The 17,948-nt window shown below is 45.0% G+C and overlaps 1 protein-coding gene across 1 annotated transcript in view; it reads left to right on the top strand.

Annotated features, from left to right (window-relative positions):
• Positions 1–17,948, top strand: part of LOC121557835 (CUB and sushi domain-containing protein 1-like) — a gene marked incomplete at its 5' end in the record, with an annotated part of 215,223 nt that overhangs the window by 110,604 nt on the left and 86,671 nt on the right. The window contains 5 exon segments of the mRNA XM_045215419.1: positions 1,417–1,563; positions 5,867–6,055; positions 14,172–14,357; positions 15,990–16,184; positions 17,519–17,692. Of these exon segments, the coding sequence (XP_045071354.1) occupies positions 1,417–1,563; positions 5,867–6,055; positions 14,172–14,357; positions 15,990–16,184; positions 17,519–17,692 (891 nt within the window).

The following is a 17,948-nucleotide window of genomic DNA, read 5'->3' as shown; positions in this document are numbered from 1 at the left end:
GGCATTGTAATCCCCCCCAACTGGTCTGCTTGACAGGCCAAGCTAACCAGGATGTCACTACTGATCATATCTCAACAGTGATTGTCCTTATCGGCACGAAGGACCATGAAAAGTGGTCACACCATAAATGTTTATGAGATGCCATAGGAACCCAGGGTTGTTAGAGATTCATTATGGGATGCCATAGGAACCCAGGGTTGTTAGAGATTCATTATGGGATGCCATAGGAACCCAGGGTTGTTAGAGATTCATTATGAGATGCTATTTAAACCCAGGGTTGTTAGAGATTCATTATGGGATGCCATAGGAACCCAGGGTTGTTAGAGATTCATTATGGGATGCCATAGGAACCCAGGGTTGTTAGAGATTCATTATGGGATGCCATAGGAACCCAGGGTTGTTAGAGATTCATTATGGGATGCCATAGGAACCCAGTGTTGTTAGAGATTCATTATGAGATGCCATAGGAACCCAGGGTTGTTAGAGATTCATTATGGGATGCCATAGGAACCCAGGGTTGTTAGAGATTCATTATGAGATGCCATAGGAACCCAGGGTTGTTAGAGATTCATTATGAGATGCTATTTAAACCCAGGGTTGTTAGAGATTCATTATGGGATGCCATAGGAACCCAGGGTTGTTAGAGATTCATTATGGGATGCCATAGGAACCCAGGGTTGTTAGAGATTCATTATGGGATGCCATAGGAACCCAGTGTTGTTAGAGATTCATTATGGGATGCCATAGGAACCCAGGGTTGTTAGAGATTCATTATGGGATGCCATAGGAACCCAGTGTTGTTAGAGATTCATTATGGGATGCCATAGGAACCCAGGGTTGTTAGAGATTCATTATGGGATGCCATAGGAACCCAGGGTTGTTAGAGATTCATTATGGGATGCCATAGGAACCCAGTGTTGTTAGAGATTCATTATGGGATGCCATAGGAACCCAGGGTTGTTAGAGATTCATTATGGGATGCCATAGGAACCCAGGGTTGTTAGAGATTCATTATGGGATGCCATAGGAACCCAGGGTTGTTAGAGATTCATTATGGGATGCCATAGGAACCCAGGGTTGTTAGAGATTCATTATGGGATGCCATAGGAACCCAGGGTTGTTAGAGGAGGGGTTGGATGCCATAGGAACCCAGGGTTGTTAGAGGAGGGGTTGGATGCAGGGTTGTAATGTGGTGCTGGACGGTGTATTGAACGGTAACTATGTTGTTGTGTTCTGTGTAATGTGATAGGTGGAGTTTGTGCTGGCACGTGATGCGTTTTTATGGGGGGTGTTTTTTAGTGTAAGGAGGAGCTGGCACGTGATGCGTTTTTATGGGGGGTGGGGTGGGGTAAGTAGGATGTCACATTAAAGTAAGATAAAAAAAAGTGCAAGTCTCTCTCTCATCTATCTATACAGGTCCGTCCAGACAGAGTCCTCTCCTGGTCACTCTGAGTGGGAACTACTCCTCTCCTCTCAGCATCACCAGCTCTAACAACAAGGCCTACCTCCACTGGTCCTTCGACCACACCACCAGTCACAAAGGCTTCCGCATACGATACTCAGGTGAGTCTGGGAAGAGTGTCTCTGTGTGTGTGTGTGTGTGTGTCTGTGTGTGTGGGGTGTCTGTCTGTCTGTGTGTGTGTGGGGTGTCTGTGTGTGTGTGTGTGTGGGGGGGGGGAGTGTATGTGTGTGTATGTGTGTGTGTGGTGTCTGTGTGTGTGTGTGTGGTGTCTGTGTGTGTGTGTGTGGGGGGGAGTGTATGTGTGTGTGGTGTCTGTGTGTGTGTGTGTGTGTGTGGTGTCTGTCTGTCTGTGTGTGTGTGGGGTGTCTGTGTGTGTGGGGTGTCTGTCTGTCTGTGTGTGTGCGTGTGTGTCTGTGTGTGTGGGGTGTCTGTCTGTCTGTGTCTGTGTGTGTGTGTGTGTGTGTGTTGTCTGTGTGTGTGTGTGTGTGTGTGGTGTCTGTCTGTCTGTGTGTGTGGGGGGTGTCTGTGTGTGTCTGTGTGTGTCTGTGTGTGTGTGGTGTCTGTGTGTGTGTGTGTGTGGGGGGTGTCTGTGTGTGTCTGTGTGTGTGTGTGGGGGGTGTCTGTGTGTGTCTGTGTGTGTGTGTGGGGGGTGTCTGTGTGTGTCTGTGTGTGTGTGTGGGGGGTGTCTGTGTGTGTGTGTGTGTGTGGTGTCTGTCTGTCTGTGTGTGTGGGGGGTGTCTGTGTGTGTGTGTGTGTGTGTGGTGTCTGTCTGTCTGTGTGTGTGGGGGGTGTCTGTGTGTGTGTGTGTGTGTGTGGTGTCTGTCTGTCTGTGTGTGTGGGGGGTGTCTGTGTGTGTGTGTGTGTGTGTGTGTGTGGGGTGTCTGTCTGTCTGTGTGTGTGTGTGGTGTCTGTGTGTGTGTGTGTGTGTGTGGTGTCTGTCTGTCTGTGTGTGTGGGGGGTGTCTGTGTGTGTGTGTGTGTGTGTGTGTGTGTGGTGTCTGTCTGTCTGTGTGTGTGTGTGGTGTCTGTCTGTGTGTGTGTGGGGTGTCTGTGTGTGTCTGTGTGTGTCTGTGTGTGTCTGTGTGTGTCTGTGTCGAACAGGTGGTCTTGTGCTGAAACTCTACATTTGTTGTTGTTGTTCCGTTCTAAGATGAATGATGTGTTGATATAAGACAACTGCAATACTTTGGATGAGTTATCACTGTATCAATATTTAAAAAGCTCCTTCTGTTACCTATCAACACTACTCAGGCAGATTGACTAATGACCCCTCCACTGTTCTCCCTCTCTCACCGGAGTCCTCCCTGCCTCCCTCTCTCACCGGAGTCCTCCCTGCCTCTCTCCCTCCCTCTCTCACTGGAGTCCTCCCTGCCTCTCTCCCTCCCTCTCTCACTGGAAGTCCTCCCTGCCTCTCTCCCTCCCTCTCTCACCAGAGTCCTCCCTGCCTCTCTCCCTCCCTCTCTCACCAGAGTCCTCCCTGCCTCTCTCCCTCCCTCTCTCACCAGAGTCCTCCCTGCCTCTCTCACTGGAGTCCTCCCTGCCTCTCTCCCTCCCTCTCTCACTGGAGTCCTCCCTGCCTCTCTCCCTCCCTCTCTCACTGGAGTCCTCTCTCCCTCTCTCCCTCCCTCCCTCTCTCACCAGAGCCCCATCAAAGGGAGTGCACTATGTAGGGGATAGGGTGTCATTCAGAATGAGTTAGTTGCAGACAGCAGCTCACAGGTTGATTGGTTGCCTTCTGTAAGGGAGCCTCAGAGGGTTCTCTTCCTCAGTGGGAGCCAGACAGATGGCGGGAGCAGATTCTACATTTTCTACTGTTTTCTTTATCAATCCATGTTTTCCCTCCATGTTCCTTCCTCATCTCCTCCAGCTGTATCAACACACCTGCTTCCCTCCTTCTTTTCTTGCGCTCTCTTCCTTCCTTCTCTCCTTTCACTCATTTTCTGGATCTTTTGTGACCTCTGAATCTCTCTCCATTTTTTTTTTTACTGGTATCAATTTTATGTAGCGAATAGGGTGTCATTTGGGATTTAACAGAGCAGAACCAAAATCACTACGCAAAGTCCCCTGGCTGTTTTCTGGTGCATTGAATAGTATCTGGTGTTTTACATTGTTAAATCCTCAAGATATGTTTTTTTTTTTTTGTCATTTAGCAGACACTCTTATCCAGAGCAACTTACAGGAGCCTTGCTCAAGGGCACATCGACAGATTTTTCACCTAGTCAGCTCGGGGATTAGATTTTAGTGGCTCACTTAAAAAGTTTCAAATGTTCTGCCTCTGTGAAACAATTTGTTTGAGAGAGCTCCTCAACAGGGCTCCCGAGTGGTGCAGCGGTCTAAGGCACTGCATCTCAGTGCTAGAGGGGTCAGTACAGACCCTGGTTCGATTCCAGGCTGTTTCACAATCCGGCGGTGATAGGGTGTCCTGTAGGGCGGGGCACAATTAGCCCAGCGTTGTCCGGGTTTGGCCGGTGTAGGCCGTCATTGTAAATAAGAATTTGTTCTTAAACTGACTTGCCTAGTTAAATAAATAAATGAAAACAGCCCATAAATTATGTGCAGATACAGTGCATTCGAAAAGTATTCAGACCCCTTGACTTTTTCCACATGTTGTTCTGAGTCCTGCCTTATTCTAAAATGGATTAAATTGTTGTTGTTTTTCCCTAATAAATCTACACAAAATTCTCCCTAATGACAAAGTAAAACAAGGTTTTTAGAAATTTTGGAAAGTCTTCAGAACCCTTGACTTGTTCCACATTTTGTTACGTTACAGCCTTATTCTAAAATTGATTAAATAGTTTTCTTTCCTCAACAATCTACATTCCTCAACAATCCCCTCCGGAAACATCACATTTACATAAGTATTCAGACCCTTTACTCAGTACTTTGTTGAAGCACCTTTGGCAGCGATTAGTCTCGAGTCTTTTTGGGTATGACGCTACAAGCTTGGCACACCTGTATTTGGGGAGTTTCTCCCATTCTTCTTTCCTCTCAAGCTCTGTCAGGTTGGTTAGGGAGCGTCACTGCACAGCTATTTTCAGGTCTCCCCAGAGATGCTCTGGCTGGGCCACTCAAGGACATTCAGAGACTTGTCCCGAAGCCACTCCTGCGTTGTCTTGGCTGTGTGCTTAGGGTTGTTTTCCTGTTGGAAGGCAAACCTTTGCCCAAGTCTGAAGTCCTGAGTGGTCTGAAGCAGGTTTTCATGAAGGATATCTCTGTACTTTGCTCCGTTCATCTTTCCCTCGATCCTGACTAGTCTCCCAGTCCCTGCCGCTGAAAAACATCCCCACAGCATGATGCTGCCACCACTATGCTTCACCATAAGGATGGTGCCAGGTTTCCTCCAGACATGATACCAAACAGTTCAATCTTGGTTTCATCAGACCAGATAATCTTCTTTCTACCCAAACATATGGAAGAATGTACTCTGGTCAGATGAGACTAAAATTGAGCTTTTTGGCCATCAAGGAAAATGCTATGTCTGGCGCAAACCCAACACCTCTCATCACCCCAAGAACACCATCCCCACAGTGAAGCATGGTGGTGGCAGCATCATGCTGTGGGGATGTTTTTCATTGGCAGGGACTGGGAAACTGGTCAGAATTGAAGGAATGATGGATGACGCTAAATACAGGTAAATTCTTGAGGGAAACCTGTTTCAGTCTTCCAGAGATTTGAGACTGGGACGGAGGTTCACCTTCCAGCAGGACAATGACCCGAAGCACTTGAGTGGTTTAAGGGGAAACATTTACATGTCTTGGAATGGCCTAGTCAAAGCCCAGACCTCAATCCAATTGAGAATCTGTGGTATGACTTAAAGATTGCTGTACACCAGCGGAACCCATCCAACTTGAAGGAGCTGGAGCAGTTTTGCCTTGATGAATGGGCAACAATCCCAGTGGCTAGATGTGCCAAGCTTATAGAGACATACCCCAAGAGACTTACAGCTGTAATTGCTGTAAAAGGTGGCTCTACAAAGTATTGAGTTTGGGGGGGTGAATAGTTATGCACGCTCAGGTATTCTGTTTTTTTGTCTTATTTCTTGTTTGTTTCACAAAATAACTATTTTGCATCTTCAAAGTGGTAGGCATGTTTTGTAAATGAAATTATACAACCCCCCCCCCCAAAAAAAAATGCCAAGGGGGGGTGAATACTTTCGCAAGCCACTGTAAATGCTCAGTTAGAATACTGTTTTAAATGCTCAGCTCTGCTCACTGTAGTTGTATATTAGCACTGTTTCGACCAAATATTGTGAAAGCTGAGTAAAAATCAGTGTTTGTTGTTTATTCACAACATATGTCAGCCCCCCTAGCAATCTGTTGAAACTTTTCAGATTTAGACTATTTAAATGTTGTTGTTGATGTTGTTGTTATTTCATTAAATGTGTTTGTTGTTTGTTTATTCACAGCGGCGTACTGCAGCACCCCCAGCAACCCTCTCAATGGAACAGTCCACAGTCAGACAGGCACCAAGCTGGGCAGTACCCTGCGCTTCAGCTGTGACCAGGGCTTTCGCCGGATTGGCCAGAGCAGTGCCACCTGCACCCGCACCCCCCAGGGGATCTATATATGGAACGCACCCGTACCCCTCTGCCAAGGTAAGGACATGAACCACAGGAGATCTATATATGGAACGCACCCTTACCCCTCTGCCAAGGTCAGGACATGAACCACAGCGGATCTTGTCCCAATACTTTTTGTCCCCTAAAATGGGGGTACTTTGTACAAAAAGTAATTTCTAAACAGTTCACCCGATATGGATGAAAATCCTCTCAAATGAAAGCTGCCAGTCTGCACTTTAACCTTTAACCTCATAGTCGTTGTATCATTTCATCCAGAGTTCAGAGCCAAAACAACACAATATGTCACTGTCCCTTTTGGAGATCACTCTGTACAGTGCATTTGGAAAGTATTCAGACCCCTTGACTTTTTCCATATTTTGTTACATTACAGCCTTTTTCTAAAATGGATTATTATAAATAAAAAATCCTCATCAATCTACACACAATATCCCATAATGACAAAGTGAAAACTGGTTTTTGGAAATGTTTGCAAATTTATAAAACATATAAAACAGAAAGACCTTATTTACATAAGTGTTCAGACCCTTTGCTATGAGACTTGAATTTGAGCTCAGGTGCATCCTGTTTCCATTGATCATCTTTGAGATGTTTCTACAACTTGGAGTCCACCTGTGGTAAATTCAATTAATTGGATATGAATTGAAAAGGCACACACCTGTCTATATAAGGTCCCACAGTTGACAGTGCATGTCAGAGCAAAAACCAAGTGATGAGGTCGAAGGAATTGTCCGTAGAGCTCAGAGACAGGATTGTGTTGAGGCACAGATCTTGGGAAGGGTACCAAAGAATTTCTGAAGCATTGAAGGTCCACAAAAACACAGTGGCTTTGGAACCACAAAGACTCTTCGTAGAGCTGGCCGCCGGGCCAAACTGAGCAATCAGGGGAGAAGGGCCTTGGTCAGGGAGGTGACCAAGAACCCGATGGTCACTCTGCCAGAGCTCCAGAGTTCCTCTGTGGAGATGGGAGAACCTTCCTGAAGGACAACCATCTCTGCAGCACTCCAGCAATCAGGCATTTATGTTAGAGTGGCCAGACAGAAGCCACTCCTCAGTAAAAGGCACATGACAGCCCGCTTGGAGTTTGCCAAAAGGCACCTAAAGGACTCAGACCATGAGAAACAAGATTATCTGGTCTAATGAAACCAAGATTGAACTGTTTGGCCTGAATGCCAAGCATCACGTCTGGAGGAAACCTGGCAACATCCCTACGGTGAAGCATGGTGGTGGCAGCATCATGCTGTGGGGATGTTTTTCAGCAGCAGGGACTGGGAGACTAGTCAGGATCGAGGGAAAGATTAATGGAGCAAAGTGCAGAGAGATCCTTGTTAGTGCGCTCAGGACCTCAGACTGGGGCAATGGTTCACCTTCCAACAGGACAACGACCCTAAGCACACAGCCAAGACAACACAGGAGTGGCTTCGGGACAAGTCTCTGAATGTCCTTGAGTGGCCCAGCCAGAGCCCGGACTTAACCCGATTAAACATCTCTGGAGAGACCTGAAAATAGCTGTTCAGCAACGCTCCCTGTCCAACCTGACAGAGCTTGAGAGGATCTGCAGAGAAGAATGGGAGAAACTCCCCAAATACAGGTGTGCCAAGCTTGTAGCGTCATACCCAAGAAGACTCAAAGCTGTAATCACTGCCAAAGGGTGCTTCAACAAAGTACTGAGTAAAGGGTCTGAATACTTATGTAAATGTGATGTTTCCGGGGGGGGTTTATACATTTGCAAAATTATGGGGTATTGTGTGTAGATTGTCGAGGAAAGAAAACTATTTAATCAATTTTAGAATAAGGCTGTAACGTAAAAAAATGTGGAAAAAGTCAAGGGTTCTGAAGACTTTCCGAATGCACAGTATGCATATTTAATGACTACAACTAGCTACTAGCCTATTTTGATGGAAGTGAATACCAAATGGAAAAAAAAGTTTTTATTCGATAGGTTTTCTAGGACATTCATCTTAAGCCATCCCTTGAAATACGCTGTACCTTTTTAGTTAGAATATTGTGGACAGACTCACTAGGATATATAGAGAGAACGGGTTCTGAATATTAGGGACCACTGAAAGAAAGCCATCTAAATATATGCAAATTCTTCTTCCGTTTCAGAACCGATTGGTACATTTAAAAATACTCTGATCTTGTAGATTATCTAGGTTTAGAAAAAGGTGGTTTAATTCTGAAAACATTCATTCAACCCATCAAATCAAATATAAGTTGATGTGTCACATGCTTCATAAACAACAGGTGAAATACTTACTTCCCAACAATTCAGAGAGAGAAAAAGAGAAAATAGGAAAAGAATAACACGAGGAATAAATACACAGTAACTATAACTTGGTTATATACTAGGCAACAGGATAGATAATAGACAGTAGCAGCAGTATACTGTAGGTAGGGGTAAAGTGACTAGACAACAGGATAGATAATAGACAGTAGCAGCAGTATACTGTAGGTAGGGGTAAAGTGACTAGACAACAGGATAGATAATAGACAGTAGCAGCAGTATACTGTAGGTAGGGGTAAAGTGACTAGGCAACAGGATAGATAATAGACAGTAGCAGCAGTATACTGTAGGTAGGGGTAAAGGGACTAGACAACAGGATAGATAATAGACAGTAGCAGCAGTATACTGTAGGTAGGGGTAAAGTGACTAGACAACAGGATAGATAATAGACAGTAGCAGCAGTATACTGTAGGTAGGGGTAAAGTGATTAGACAACAGGATAGATAATAGACAGTAGCAGCAGTATACTGTAGGTAGGGGTAAAGTGACTAGACAACAGGATAGATAATAGACAGTTGCAGCAGCGTGTGTGATGTGTCAAAATAGTTAGAGTAAAAAGGGTCAATCCGGATAGTCCGGGTAGCTATTTGGTTAACTATTTCAGATTCAGATTCTGATCAACTTTATTATCCCACCAGGGGGAAATTAATTTGGTCATGTGCTTAAAGAGACGGTACATAAAACATGAAAACACAGAAAATACACAAAATAATTCATTCAAAGTGCTATGGCTACATATTTAAAGTGAAAGTACAATATTCTGTATACTCGAGGGACCAACAGACTATCTATTGGAATAAAAGAGTCCCCATAGCTATCTGTTTTGGTTTTCTTTTGAAGAAGTCTCTTTCCCCTTGTTCGGCTGCTGCTACTGAATTCTGATTGAAGTGGATGAGTACTGTCCTGTAAAACGCTTTCAAGTTTTTAGGAGGTTGAGTTTGATGTACAGGTTGGTGGCTGGTTCTTGATCTATAGCAATTATCCTTCCCGCCATCTTGATCAAGCGCTGAAGCTTGACTTGGTCTTGGCGTTTCCAAACACGCATATCAGACCAAAGGACAGCACACTCTGCAGGGCAGATTTATAGAACATTTGTAAGATGTGGCGGTCGACATTAAAATGATTCAGTTTGCGTAAAAAAAAAAAAAAAACATTATCTGTTGCAATTTCTTTATATTTGCCAAAGGCACAGTCATTACATTTCAGTTTATTGTCTATTTCGATTCCCAGGTATTTGTATGTGGTCACTATCGACTGATTCCCCATTGATCTTCGTTGGAGCTTTGTTCCTTCTGAAATCAATTTCCATCTCTTTTGTTTTCCTAAAGTGTATTTCAAGAAAGTGATCTGCACACCACTGGGCGAAGTTGACCGTTTCTCTGTCAAAACCTCAAAGAGAGGCTTGCTCTGTGTGGAGAAAATCCACAACAGCGGCGTAATCTGCATATTTAAAGAATTTTTTGGGGGCTGAATCAGAGGCTTGACAATTGTTTGTGTACAATGTGTGCAGTATCGGTGAAAGTATGCCACCTCGAGGGGCTAGATGTAGAGATGGCAGAGTTAAACTTCGCTTGTTGAGTACGGTTCACAAAATAAACGATTAATCCACTTGATCGGTAGAGAGTTGACACCCAAATTCACCAGCTTACCCACAAGTAGCTGGGGTTGGATGGTGTTAAACTCGCTACTGAAGTCAATGTGTACGATTTTTACTAAGCTATTTGCCTTTTCGAAACGTTCGTTGATATTGTTCAGCATGACCAGTAACACATCAACAACACCCCTGGAGGCAAAGTAGGCCAGTTGGTTTGGATGTAATTGGGACGAGAGACCAGAGATCATTAGTTTTTGAATTATTTTTTCAAAACATTTAATAGGTACAGATGTGAGGGCTACAGGGCAGCATTCAACCCTGCAGGGAGTAAATCGTTATTTTCTTTTGGCCTGTTGTTTTTTTTTAGGTATTGGGACAATCAGCGACTTCTTCCTTAAGTCTGGAATTATCCCACTGTTCAGTGACAGCTAGAACTGCTACTGGAGTGGTAATGCCAGCTGGTCTGTGCATGCCTGAAGTACCTTGCCGCTGACACCGTCTGGACCATATGATCTCCGTGGGTTGACGCGTTGAATGTATTGCTTGACGTCATTCACAGAGATCTGTGTATCAAACAGCTGTCAACGCTGTCTATACAGTCCAAGGCCACGTTCTGCTGCGACGTAAAATCACACACGTCAAACCTACAATAGAAACTTTTCAAATAATTTTCAAAAGCAAGGTCATTTTCGACGGTCACACAATGTCCCTTTGGTTTGTAGCCTGCGATGGTTTGTAGCCCGTGCCAGGCTTTCCTGATGTCCTTGTCCTTGAAATGGTTTTCTAATGTGTCTCTGTATGCTGCCTTGCTCTCCTTGATATAGCTTTTGAGTCTCCTCTGAATATGTTTCCTTTCCTCTTTAATGCCATCTGATTAAACACTTGTTTTCTCTGGTTGGAGCTCTTTTAATTCCCGAGTTACCCACGGTTTATTATTGGGGAAGATGTTGACTTTCTTTTTGGGAATAACGAGATCCTCACAGAAACGGATGTACTTGGAGACAGTGTCCGCTGCCTCTTCCGGGTCATCGGCGCGGTCCGTCGGGGCAAGCCCAGTCAGTGGACTCAAAACGGTCCTGGCTTCAGTAGCCTCAGGAGTGTAACATATTGCCGATACGATGGTAAATGTTCAGATAGATTACACATGTTTAAAGTCTCCCAAGATCAGCTTCACTGCTTCAGGTGACTCTGTCTCAGCCTGGGATACAAGGTCATGAATCAAGTCGGCAGCTATTTGGGTGTCAGCGGAGGGGGCCAAGTAAACAATACATAGTCAGACCTGATTTATTTCCCGTGTAGTATGGCCATAGCTTATGAGCAAGGAGTTCAATGTATTTAATACAGACCTGGTGCTTAGTTGTAATAATGGGCAGGGTTGCAATATTTCTCGTTGATGAATGCACAAACTCCACTACCTTTTCTCTTACCAGCGTTGATGTTTCGGTCCGTTCTATTGTGTAGCCATCCAGTTCCACTGAGGAGTCGGGATCCTGTTCCGTGAGCCAGGTCTCGGGTCTCTGTAAACAGATCAGGCAGAATTGTCGGTACCCTGAGAGGTATTGGGTACAAGCCCGTAGCTCCTCAGTCTTATTCAGTGGTGGAAAAAGTACCCAATTGTCATACTTGAGTAAAAGTAAAGATACCTTAATAGAAAATGACTCAAGCAAAACTGAAAGGCAGCCAGTAAAATACTACTTGAGTAAAAGTCTAACAGTATTTGGTTTTAAATATACTTAAGTATCAAAAGTAAAAGTACAATTAATTCAGATTCCTTATATGAAGCAAACCAGATGCACCAGTTTATTCTTGTTATTTCTTTTACAGATAGACAGGGGCACGCTGCAACACTCAGACATCATTGCAAACAAATCATTTGTGTTTAGTGAGTCCGCCAGATCAGAGGCAGTAGGGATGACCAGGGATGTTCTCTTGATACGTGTGTGAATTGGACCATTTTCCTGTCCTGCTAAGCATTCAAAATGTAACGAGTACTTCTGGGTGTCAGGGAAAATGTATGGAGTAAAAATTACAGTATTTTCTTTAGGAATGTAGTGAAGTAAAACACACACACTTCCCTTTAACTCACGCACTTCCCCTTTAACAAACGCACTTCCATTAAACACACACACGTCCCTTAAACACACGCACTTCCCCTTTAACAAACGCACTTCCATTAAACACACACACGTCCCTTAAACACACGCACTTCCCCTTTAACAAACGCACTTCCCTTAAACACACGCACTTCCCCTTTAACAAACGCACTTCCCTTTAACTCACGCACTTCCCTTTAACTCACGCACTTCCCTTTAACTCACGCACTTCCCTTTAACACACGCACTTCCCCTTTAACAAACACACTTCCCTTTAACTCACGCACTTCCCTTTAACTCACGCACTTCCCTTTAACACACACACTTCCCTTTAACTCACGCACTTCCCTTTAACTCACGCACTTCCCTTTAACTCACGCACTTCCCTTTAACACACGCACTTCCCTTTAACTCACGCACTTCCCTTTAACTCACGCACGTCCCTTAAACACACACACTTCCCCTTTAACTCACGCACTTCCCTTTAACTCACGCACTTCCCTTTAACTCACGCACTTCCCCTTTAACTCACGCACTTCCCTTTAACAAACGCACTTCCCCTTTAACTCACACACTTCCCTTTAACTCACGCACTTCCCCTTTAACTCACGCACTTCCCTTTAACTCACGCACTTCCCTTTAACTCATGCACTTCCCTTTAACTCACGCACTTCCCCTTTAACTCACGCACTTCCCTTGGAAGGTTAATGTACATATAATTCTAATAGTGTCCAATAGCAGGCCACACCCTCCTCTATTGCCTGCACTAACCATGGAACTGTGTGATGCCAAGTATTGCGCCATGCTCAAACTGTTAAGGCTTGGTCTGTGCTCCGCTCCATAACCATTTAACTGGCCCACATGTCTTCTTTATATGATCAACTGTTACTAATGATCCTCAGCAACAACCGCACGGCCGTGATGGCTTTACACAGGAAGCAAATGAAGGTGAACTAAACAATGTAATTAAATGGAATGATAATGTAGTATATTCCAACTAAAGGGAACTAACAATGTAATGATAATATATATATATATGTGGGTGGTGTGGGTTCTTCTAATGTATTGATTCTGCTGTGGGTGGTGTGGGTTCTTCTTGAATTGTAAACATGGAGTTGGTGACCATGACTTAACTGAAGAGGTCAAGTTAACATTTTGTCACAGAGAAGTTACATACATTCTGCATTTAGCTAAATGAATAGCTTGAAAATTAAAACATTTACTAATTGACTTTCTGACTAAAGTGACATAATGTGAAGAGGTCCTTTAGGGGGATGGAGGAGAAATGATTGAAATGAATAACATGAAAAGGTTTATGGAATTCATTTGAAGCCTCAATTCTGAAAGGTTGTTCACACATTTAGATGGAAGACATAGATTGTTTGACAGAATAAAGATGCTCTAAGACACCAGGAAATCATGTAGACACGGCAACATTTGAAATATTTTCCCGAAATCCAAGCTACTATTATAGCCCCTCTCTGCAGCACTCTATCATCTCAAAACAAACCCATCGTAAACCACATCGTGTTCCTTTGTATGCCTTCTCTCAGAAACAAAACTAAAGGATTAAATTGCCTCACAGCCCTACTCAGGTGACCAGCTGTGGTGATGCTGTATCAACAGTTGCAGCGATGCTGTATCAACAACAGCAGTGCAGGTGGAAACTGGTAACAGCGGGGCGGCCATTGTGTGCTTCTAAAGTCTACTGCAGGTGTAATCTGTAGTCTGACAGGGGCATGCGTCCCAAATGCCACCCTATTCCCTATTTAGTGCACTACTTTTGACCTGGGCTCTGGTAGGGAACAGGGTGGTATTTGAGATGCAGACAGCGGGGGTAAGCTAATGTTTACGCCGCTATAATGCCTGAGAGAGTGAGAGTATTTGTACAATGGGGCATGTTGTGAGAGAATCTCTATGCATACAGAGATGGTTATCCTAAAGCCTCCTGGGTAGTTTTTTATGTTATGTGATTTGTCGCTGCCGTTTTTTTTTTTTGTTGCCTGAGGGTAAAATAATCCCTTATTCCATCTTGGTTAAATCCATATCTAACCTAGCTCTGTTTTCAATGTTGTAATGCTGTTTTCTCTCTTTCTATCTCTTTCTCTCTCTCTCTCTGCCTCCCTTCCTCCCTTCCTCCCTCCCCCCCTCTCTCTCCAGCGATGGCCTGTGGGATGCCTCTACCTCCAGTAAACGGGAGTATCGTCGGGCAGGACTTCACTCTTGGTGCCAGGGCCATGTACCAGTGCAACCCTGGCTTCAGATTGGCCAGCCCCCTGGCCGTGTCAGTCGTCTGCCAGGAGTCTGGGAGGTGGAGCCCCAATGAGGCCCCGCCCCGCTGCATACGTGAGTAGTACTCATCGATTGGATTTTATTAGGTATTAGGCAGTTTATTAGGTACACGCATCTAGTACTCGGCTCGGACCCCCCTTTGCCTCCAGAACATCCTGAATTCTTCGGGGATTCTACAAGGTGTCAGAAAAACATTCTTTACTCAACTGGTATCAAGGGACCTAAAGAGTGCCAGGAAAACATTCCCCACCACCATTACACCACCACCAGCAGCAGCCTGTACCGTCGACACCAGGCAGGACGGGGCCATGGACCTCATGCTGCTTACGCCAAATCCCGACTCAACAGGAACCGGGATTTGTCGGACCAGGCAATGTTTTTCCAGTCCTCGGTGTTGGTGATCGATGTGTCCACTGGAGCCGCTTCTTCTTGTTTTTACCTGATAGGAGTGGAACCCGGTGTGGTCGTCTGCTGCAATAGCCCGTCCGTGACAAGGACCGCCAAGTTGTGGTTTCCCGAGATGCCGTTCTGCCACACCACTGTTGTACTGCACCGTTATTTTCCTGTTTGTGACCCGCCTGTTAGCTTGCACCATTCTCCTTGCCATTCTCCTTCGACCTCTCTCATCAACGAGCTGTTTTCGTCCACAAGGAATGCCGCTGACTGGATGTTTTTTGATTGTCCCACCATTCTCTGTAAACCCTAGACACTGTCATGTGTGAAAAGCCCAGGAGGGAGGACGTTTCTGAGATACTGTAACCTGTGCGCCTCAAGTCGCTTAGGTCACTAATGTTCAATCGAGCAGTAACTGAATGCCTCGATGCCTGTCTGCGTTTACATTTACATTTTAGTCATTTAGCAGACGCTCTTATCCAGAGCGACTTACAGTTAGTGAGTGCATACATACTTTTTTTATTTTTCATACTGGCCCCCCGTGGGAATCCATATCTCCCTGCTTTATATAGCAAGCCACAGCCACGTGACTCACTGTCTGTAGGAGCAATCCATTTTTCGTGAATAATAAACTGGCCGGTGAGTGTATGTCCTCATTGGTTGGAGATCACTTATCATGAGTCCTCATTGGTTGGAGATCACTTATCGTGAGGCCTCATTGGGTGGAGATCACTTATCATGAATTTTAATTGGTTGGAGATCACACATAGTTCGGTTCTCATTTGGGCATGAGTTCCCAGAGATATCATTTTAGTCTACATTTCCTTCCACATTTGTAATGATTTAGAATAAGTTTTATAACTAGGTTTTATTCAGAATTACAGTGAGTTGTGACATGGTTCAGCCCCAGCACCATGTCAGATTTAAGACTGTTCTGTATGTGTTCGTTTTGGGTAGAGAAACATCACCAGCACTTCTTCACTGTCCAAGAGTCACTCAAAGATGACTGTTGAGATCCAAGAATGAGGTGTCACTGCCAAGCTTGTGGTGTGTTTAGGTTATAAGTAACCTCACTTAGATAATTAGTTTTGGTTTTTCCAGACAAAATCACAATTTTAAATGTACTACGACAACTACATATAATAATGTAGCAACTATTATCATATGGTATGATAGACTTGTCATACAGATCAATAGACTGAGACAGATAGTGTATTGCCTATGAACTAAATAAAGTAGTAATTTCACATCTTACCAGTTCAGTTAGTCATTTCTGACCCCTGACCTTTGCAGCGGTGACCTGCCCTGACATCGGCCACGCTGCAGTGGATCATGGGAGATGGAGGCTGATCTACGGGTCTCAGAGCCAGTACGACGCCATGATGATGCTCATCTGTGACCCCGGATATTACTACAAGGGTCAGAGGGTCATCCGTTGCCAGGCCAACAGCACCTGGGACTACCCAGAGCCCCGGCCGGCCTGCGAGAGTGAGTCAGAAACTATATCTCCCACAATGCATTTTAGAACAGTAAAATATTACATTTTGCTTTCAGCCAAGATATGCTTTAGTTGATTTAGCTTGTTCAGGATTACAGAATGAGACACAGTCAATAAAATACATTTACCATGGAAATCATTATCAATGCTAATTCACCTGACCAATGCTTTCTTTATATGTGCTCCTGTTGAGAGAGGAGAGAGAGAGAAAGATTAGTCTTGATGAACGCAGAGGAGAGCGAGAGAAAGATTTGCCTTGATGAACGCAGAGAGGGATCCTTAAACCAACAAAATTGATGACATCAAAACAATTACCCCAAATGAAATAAACCAAGTTGAACATATGAATGGGTTTTGTTGGTCTTTTAGGGTGAATAATTAATATAAATATTTTCTTCTGCTTGCCTTATATTGTCTCCTCTCCTCTCCTCTCCTCTCCTCTCCTCTCCTCTCCTCTCCTCTCCTCTCCTCTCCTCTCCTCTCCTCTCCTCTCCTCTCCTCTCCTCTCCTCTCCTCCCCTCCTCTCCTCTCCTCTCCTCTCCTCTCCTCTCCTCTCCTCTCCTCTCCTCTCCTCTCCCCCTAACTCTCCTCTCCTCTCCTCTCCTCTCCTCTCCTCTCCTCTCCTCTCCTCTCCTCTCCTCTCCTCTCCTCTCTCTCCTCTCCTCTCCTCTCCTCTCCTCTCCTCTCCTCTCCTCTCCTCTCCTCTCCTCTCCCCTTCCCTAACTGTCCTCTCCTCTCCTCTCCTCTCCTCTCCTCTCCTCTCCTCTCCTCTCCTCTCCTCTCCTCTCCTCTCCTCTACTCTACTCTACTCTCCTCTCCTCTCCTCTCCTCTCCTCTCCTCTCCTCTCCTCTCCTCTCCTCTCCTCTCCTCTCCTCTCCTCTCCTCTCCTCTCCTCTCATCTCCTCTCCTCCCTTCTCTTCTCTTCTCTTCTCTTCTCTTCTCTTCTCTTCTCTTCTCTTCTCTTCTCTTCTCTTCTCTTCTCTTCTCTTCTCTTCTCTTCTCTTCTCTTCTCTTCTCTTCTCTTCTCTTCTCTTCTCTTCTCTTCTCTTCTCTTCTCTCTCCTCTCCTCTCCTCTCCCTCCCCTAACTCTCCTCTCCTCTCCTCTCCTCTCCTCTCCTCTCCTCTCCTCTCCTCTCCTCTCCTCTCCTCTCCTCTACTCTACTCTTTCTTCCTCCTCTCCTCTCCTCTCCTCTCCTCTCCTCTCCTCTCCTCTCCTCTCCTCTCCTCTCCTCTCCTCTCCTCTCCTCTCCTCTCCTCTCCTCTCCTCTCCTCTCCTCTCCTCTCCTCTCCTCTCCTCTAACTCTCCTCTCCTCGCCTCCTCAGTAATCTCCTGTGGGGACCTGGGCACTCCTCCGAATGGGAATAAGATCGGGACTCTGACGGTGTTCGGAGCGACAGCCATCTTCTCCTGTAACACAGGCTATACTCTGGTGGGGTCCCGGGTCAGAGAGTGCATGTCCAACGGCCTCTGGAGTGGATCTCAGGTCCAGTGTCTCGGTAAGAGGACCAGAACCAGCTAGAGTCAGTTACAACCAGATTTAATCAGTTCAATCCCATTTTTTTGTATTTCAGCTGCTCTGAATATTGAGCTGATCAAGCTATTTTCACAAAGAAGCAGATCATAGTGTTTGGTTACCATTGTGTTTTATATGGCAATATGTAGGACCTATTTATGACAGACAGAATATAGCCTGTATACATATGTAATATATATATATATAACTGTGTACATATGTGACTGTTTTTCTTTGTC

The sequence above is a fragment of the Coregonus clupeaformis genome, unplaced genomic scaffold (genome assembly GCF_020615455.1).
Source record: "Coregonus clupeaformis isolate EN_2021a unplaced genomic scaffold, ASM2061545v1 scaf0441, whole genome shotgun sequence".
Taxonomy (NCBI): Eukaryota; Metazoa; Chordata; class Actinopteri; order Salmoniformes; family Salmonidae; genus Coregonus; species Coregonus clupeaformis.
This window is presented reverse-complemented; position numbering and strand designations above follow the sequence as displayed.